Source organism: Phalacrocorax carbo, chromosome Z (assembly GCF_963921805.1).
Source record: "Phalacrocorax carbo chromosome Z, bPhaCar2.1, whole genome shotgun sequence".
NCBI lineage: Eukaryota > Metazoa > Chordata > Aves > Suliformes > Phalacrocoracidae > Phalacrocorax > Phalacrocorax carbo.
In genome coordinates this window covers 4,575,407-4,582,920 of record NC_087548.1, presented here as the reverse complement: position 1 = coordinate 4,582,920, position 7,514 = coordinate 4,575,407, and the positions used below count along the sequence as shown (strand labels likewise).

Sequence of the window (7,514 nt, the reverse complement as noted above, 5' to 3'; positions counted from 1 at the left end):
GAAGAGGTGGCAGTCACCGACCAGCTCCTTCACCTCGATGTTCACAAGTCCATGGTGCCGGATGGGATCCACCCGAGGATACCGAGGGAGCTGGCAGAGGAGCTCGCCAAGCCACTCGCCATCATTTATCAGCAGTCCTGGTCAACCGGGGAGGTCCCAGATGACTGGAAGCTGGCGAATGTGACGCCCCTCTACAAGAAGGGTCGGAAGGAGGATCCGGGGAACTACAGGCCTGTCAGCCTGACCTCAGTGCCGGGAAAGGTCATGGAGCAGATCATCTTGAATTCCTCCGCCGCCCTAGGAGGCTGAATGGGGTTAAACCAAGCTCAAACCCGAAAGATCCTAGCCTTCTCATCCATCTCGCACCTGGGCTGAATGACCATCATCATCACCACCTACAACCCAAAACTCACCCTACTAACCTTCTACCTATACTCACTAATAACTGCCACCATATTCCTGGCCCTCAATACAACCAAAACCTTAAAGCTATCCACTATAATAACATCATGAACAAAAACCTCCATACTAAACGCAACTCTAATAGCAACCCTACTCTCCCTAGCAGGCCTCCCCCCACTAACCGGCTTCCTACCAAAATGACTAATCATCCAAGAGCTCACCAAACAAGAGATAGCCCCATCAGCAATAACAATAGCCATACTCTCACTCCTGGGCCTATTTTTCTATCTTCGCCTCGCATATCACTCAACAATCACACTCCCACCAAACTCCACTAATTTCATGAAACAATGGTATACTAACAAATCAACAAACACCCCAACCACTATCCTTGCCTCCATATCAGTCTTACTCCTACCCCTATCACCCGCAATCCTAACAGTCACCTAAGAAACTTAAGATAACCTAAACCAAAGGCCTTCAAAGCCTTAAACAAGAGTTAAACCCTCTTAGTTTCTGCTAAGACCCGCAGGATACTAATCTGCATCCCCTGAATGCAACTCAAATGCTTTAATTAAGCTAGGGCCTTGTCACACTAGACAGGCGGGCCTTGATCCCACAAACCCCTAGTTAACAGCTAAGTGCCCAAACCAGCGGGCTTCTGTCTAATCAGGCCCTGACACATACTCAATGTGCATCAATGAGCTTGCAACTCAACATGAATTTCACCACAGGGCCGATAAGAAGAGGAATCAAACCTCTGTAAAAAGGACTAGAGCCTAACGCTTTAACACTCAGCCATCTTACCTGTGACCTTCATCAACCAATGACTATTCTCAACCAACCACAAAGATATCGGCACTCTTTACCTTATCTTCGGCACCTGAGCTGGCATAGTTGGAACAGCCCTCAGCCTACTTATCCGCACAGAACTGGGCCAACCAGGAACTCTCCTGGGAGATGACCAGATCTACAACGTAGTCGTCACCGCCCATGCTTTCGTAATAATCTTCTTCACAGTAATACCCATCATAATCGGAGGGTTCGGAAACTGACTAGTCCCCCTCATAATCGGTGCCCCCGACATGGCATTCCCACACATAAACAACATGAGCTTCAGACTCCTCCCACCGTCCTTCCTGCTCCTATTAGCCTTCTCCACAGTAGAGGCGGGTGTAGGCACAGGATGAATTGTATACCCCCCACTAGCCGGAAACCTGGCCCACGCTGGGGCTTCGGTCAACCTAGCCATCTTCTCCCTCCACCTGGCAGGAGTATCCTCAATCCTAGGGGCAATCAACTTATCACAACTGCTATTAACATAAAACCCCAGCCCTATCACAGTATCAAACCTTGCTGTTTGTATGATCCATCTTAATCACCGCAGTCCTACTCCTACTCTCACTCCCAGTCCTCGCCGCCGGGATCACCATGCTCTTAACAGACCAAAACCTAAACACAACATTATTTGATCCAGCTGGGGGAGGAGACCCAGTCCTATACCAACACCTCTTCTGATTCCTCGGCCACCCAGAAGTTTACATCCTAATCCTGCCCGGTTTTGGAATCATCTCACGTGTAGTCACATACTACGCCGGTAAAAAAGAACCATTCGGATACGTAGGAATAGTATGAGCCATACTATCCGTTGGATTCTTAGGCTTTATCGTATGGGCCCACCACATATTCACCGTGGGAATAGACGTAGACACCCGAGCATACTTTACATCCGCCACTATAATTATTGCCATCCCAACTGGCATTAAAGTATTCAGCTGGCTTGCTACACTGCACGGAGGGACTGTTAAATGAGACCCCCCCAATACTATGGGCCCTGGGCTTCATCTTCCTCTTCACCATCGGGGGCCTAACGGGAATCATCCTAGCAAACTCCTCCCTAGACATTGCCCTACACAACACATACTACGTAGTCGCCCACTTCCACTACGTCCTGTCAATAGGGGCAGTCTTTGCTATCATGGCAGGATTCACCCACTGATTCCCGCTCTTCACAGGATATACCCTACACCCCACATGAGCAAAAGCACATTTTGGCATAATATTTACAGGCGTAAACCTAACATTCTTCCCCCAACACTTCCTAGGCCTAGCCGGCATGCCATGACGATACTCAGACCACCCAGATGCCTACACCCTATGAAACACCATGTCCTCTATCATCTCACTAATTTCAATAACATTTGTAATTATACTAATATTTATCACCTGGGAAACTTTCGCATCAAAACAAAAAATTCTACAACCAGAGCTAACCCCCACCAACATCAAATGAATCCATGGCTGCCCACCCCCATACCACACCTTCGAAGAACCAGCCTTTGTTCAAGTACAAGAAAGGAAGGAATTGAACCCTCATATATTGGTTTCAAGCCAACTGCATACAAACCACTTATGCTTCTTTCTTATGAGGTATTAGTAAACCAATTACATAGTCTTGTCAAGACTAAATGACGGGTGAAAGCCCCGTACACCTCTCGTGGCCAACCACTCCCAATTAGGATTTCAAGACGCATCGTCCCCTATCATAGAAGAACTCATCGAATTCCACGACCACGCCCTAATAGTTGCACTAGCAATCTGCAGCCTAGTACTCTATCTCTTAACTCTTATGCTAATAGAAAAACTATCCTCAAACTCTGTAGACGCACAAGAAATCGAACTAATTTGAACAATTCTACCAGCTATCGTCCTTATCTTACTTGCCCTACCATCACTACAAATCCTATACATAATGGATGAAATCGAAGAGCCGGACCTGACTCTAAAAGCCATCGGCCACCAATGATACTGATCCTACGAATACACAGACTTCAAAGACCTGTCATTCGGCTCATACATGCTCCCTACAACAGAACTTCCACAAGGATACTTCCAACTACTAGAAGTCGACCATCGAATAGTAGTGCCAATAGAATCCCCGATCCGCATCATCATCACTGCTGCCAACGTTCTCCACTCATGAGCTGTCCCCACCCTAGGAGTAAAAACCGACGCAATCCTGGGACGACTAAACCAAACATCATTTATCGCCACCTGACCAGGAATCTTCTACGGCCAGTGCTCAGAGATCTGCGGGGCCAACCACAGCTACATGCCACTTGTAGTGGAATCCGACCCCCTCCCCCACTTCGAAAGCTGATCCTCATTACTGTGGTCCTAATCATTAAGAAGCTATGCAACAGCACCAGCCTTTTAAGCTAGATTTTTGGCGCCCCACGTGGGGCCCGAAGGGTTTGAGATAATAACAGTTGCTGGTCACAGCATTGATTCATCTGCTCTCAGTATTAGTTTGTCCAGTCTTTACCATGCTGATTGTAAAGTACATGTTAAAACTTGCTGTTGGTTCTGTCAGCTGGCTGTCCTCTGCAGTGATTAGAGATGTTTTGCCTAGGAGACTTGTTATTAAAACACTGGCCTTGACTGTTATTGGTTATTTAGGTCTTGCATGGAAGCCATTACTGTACTTCAGCTACCACCTCATGGAGGCAATTAGCAATTATACCTCCTCCTCTGAAAAGTTTCTTATGGAGGAAATACAGAATGGCACCGTAGCTGCCATCTTATATAATGTCTCCTCCTTCATTACAACAACTTTTCAGTATCTTGAACATCCTTGGGTAGTCAAGATACATCTGTTGATATTGCTTTGGCAGACGGTGTCAGTTCTGTCTAAGGTTAATAAGCAATTTAAGAATATAATCCAGAGATCTGCCCCAAGGCTTGATAGCTATGCGTGGCAGGGTATGTGGGATAGTATGGGCAAATGCCTAAGACGGTGGGCGCCCCCAGTGTCTTGGGACTTCACCCCTGAACAAGTGCAGAATCCTGAAAAATTAGTAGAACAGTTGGAGGAAGTATGTTGTCACCCTGGCAATTCCAGAGAGATACAAATCACTGCAATGTGCTGGGGCCTGGCTTATGCCTATCGAGCCCTATTTAACACTATTCAGTACCCCCAAGGGGAAGAGAAGGGAGCTACTCCAACCCCAGTGACAAGCACTGCGGCCACTCAAACCCCCACGACAGACACTGCAGCTACTCCAACCCCAGTGACGAGCACTGCGGCCACCCAACCCCCCATGACAGATACTGCAGCTACTCCAACCCCAGTGAGGAGCACTGCGGCCACTCAAACCCCCACGACAGGCACTGCAGCTACTCAAACCCCAGTGCCAAGCGTTGCAGCTAAACCAGGTGACCAACCTGTGCCAGTATCAGTCGCCCCTATACGCAAGAAGAAATCATGGAAGAGAAAGTCAACTCATTTAGAAAAAGATTACGAGGAACCAGGGCCATCACGAGAAGAGGAGGAGGAAGAGGGAGAATGTGTACAAGAAACGGAAACTACCCAATCTCTATCCTTGAGTGAGTTGCGGGATATACAGAAAGATTTTGGGCGTCATTCAGGTGAGCATGTTAGCACCTGGCTGCTCCGATGCTGGGATAATGGGGCCAGTAGTTTGGAATTAGAGGGGAAGGAAGGCAAACAACTGGGATCCCTCTCTAGGGAAGGGGGCATTGATAAAGCAATTGGAAAAGGAACACAAGCCCTCAGCCTCTGGAGGTGGCTCCTGTCCGCGGTGAGAGAGGTATCCCTTCAAAGAAGATATTGTATTTCGCCTAGGAAAATGGACGACCATGGAGAAAGGCATTCAACATCTAAGGGAATTAGCTGTGCTTGAGGTGGTTTATGGTGACCTGGACGATCAACAGTCCTCCAAAGATCCAGATGAAGCCGAGTGCACACGACCCATGTGGCAGAAGTTTGTACGGAGCGCACCATCCTCCTATGCAAACTCATTGGCAGTGATGTCCTGGAGAGATGACGAGGCACCAACAGTGGCAGAGGTGATTGATAGACTCCGGGATTATGAAGCAAATAGCTCTTCCTCGCTCGTCTCTGCTCTTGAAAAACTGTCCTGGGAGTTCCGGCAACTCAAAGAAGATATGTCCTGCTCACCACCAGTACGGACCAGTATCTCAGCCATTAGGAGTAAGCGTCTCTTGGCTCAAGAGAAGGGATACACACGACGGGGCACCCTATGGTTTTACCTGCGTGATCACGGAGAGGACATGAAGAAGTGGGATGGAAAACCTACCTCAGCCCTAGAGGCACGGGTACGTGAGCTGCAAGGGAGAACAATTACTCAGGGGAGTTTCTCCAGGAGAGCTGCTGCTCCAGTTTCTAGTAAGCAATTCTCCAGACAGAGGAGCAGAAGTGCTGATGTGCTGACACACCTTAACAGAGACACTCATGATTCATATTTACAGGAAGTGACTGATGAATACTATGATCAGGACTAGAGGGGCCCTGCCTCCAGCCAGGTGGAGGAAAGGGACAACCGGGTTTACTGGACTGTGTGGATCCGATGGCCTGGCACATCTGACCCACCTTAATGCCATCAAACTATAAAGGGGCAGAACCCATTAGCATTGCTGTGGGGAACTATAGGATTGAATCAGTATGTGTGTTTCATGATAAGTTGTTTGAGATAGAAAGCGGGCTGGAGGATTATGGGTATGCGATGGAATTAGCTTGACTACAGACCCGGCATCAGACCCGCTGATGGAAAATTACAGAGAATCTGCAAGTCACTAAAGAGGAGGAAGAAAGGCGAAAGACATTTCTACTTTGAGAGCAAACGATAAAACAAGAACAAGGAACTTTGGTATGAAATGCAGAACTAGACTGCTTGCTAAGGAAGAATCGTAACCCGTGACATTAACTAAGCAGTTATTGAAGCTTGTTTACAAGAGCATATAAAAGCGCAGTGACTTAAAAATAAAGTTGAAGCTTGCTCTATCACTCACATTGAGTTGGCTGCTTGCTTTCCTCGCTCGCCGCACATTGCTGGAGTGACAGGGGGATCCCAAGAGCTAACTGTATTGGAGGTCGAAGTGAGCCTCACCGGGAATGAGTGGCAAAAGCACCCCATTGTGACTGGCCCAGAGGCTCCGTGCATCCTTGGCATAGACTACCTCAGGAGAGGGTATTTCAAGGACCCAATAGGGTACAGGTGGGCTTTTGGTGTAGCTGCCTTGGAGACGGAGGAAATTAAACAGCTGTCTACCTTACCTGGCCTCTTGAAAGACCCTTCTGTTGTGGGGTTGCTGAAGGTCAAAGAACAACAGGTGCCGATCGCCACCACAACAGTGCACCGGCGGCAATATCGCACCAACTGAGACTCTCTGATCCCCATCCATGGGCTCATTCGTCGACTGGAGAGCCAAGGAGTCATCAGTAAAACCCACTCACCCTTTAACAGTCCCATATGGCCAGTGTGGAAGTCTAATGGAGAGTGGAGGCTAACAGTAGACTATCGTGGCGTGAACGAAGTCATGTTGCCATTGCGTGCTGCTGTGCCAGACATGTTAGAACTTCAATACAAACTGGAGTCAAAGGCAGCCAAGTGGTATGCCACAAATGATATTGCTAATGCATTCTTCTCAATCCCTCTAGCAGCAGAGTGCAGGCTATAGTTTGCTTTCACTTGGAGGGGTGTCCAGTACACCTGGAATCGACTGTCCCAGGGGTGGAAACACAGTCCTACCATTTGCCATGGACTGATTCAGACTGCACTGGAACAGGGTGGACCTCTGGAAAACCTACAGTCCATTGATGACATCATCATGTGGGGCAATACAGCAGAAGAAGTTTTTGAGAACGGAGAGAAAATAGTCGAAATCCTTCTAAAAGCTGGTTTTGCCATAAAACAAAGTAAAGTTAAGGGACCCGCACGAGAAATCCAGTTCTTAGGAATCAAATGGCAAGATGGACGTCGTCAGATCCCCATGGATGTGATCAACAAAATAGCAGCCATGTCTCCACCAACTAGCAAAAAAGGAAACACAAGCCTTCTTGGGCATTGTGGGTTTTTGGAGGATGCATATTCCAAATTACAGTCTGATCGTAAGCCCTCTCTATCAAGTGACCTGGAAAAAGAATTATTTCAAATGGGGCCCTGAGCAACAACAAGCCTTTGAACAGATTAAATGAGAAATAGTTCATGCAGTAGCTCTTGGGCCAGTCCGGGCAGGGCAAGATATAAAAAATGTGCTCTACACTGCAGCCGGGGTGAATGGCCCAACCT

General features: G+C 47.8%; 1 protein-coding gene across 1 annotated transcript; it reads left to right on the top strand.

Moving 5' to 3' along the window:
* Window positions 1–264: 264 nt before the first annotated feature.
* LOC135310601 (NADH-ubiquinone oxidoreductase chain 2-like) lies at window positions 265–856 on the top strand. The gene is given in 1 exon segment (XM_064438725.1): window positions 265–856. A coding segment is annotated over 1 exon segment (588 nt). The 3' UTR covers window positions 853–856.
* The last annotated feature ends 6,658 nt before the right edge of the window (window positions 857–7,514 follow it).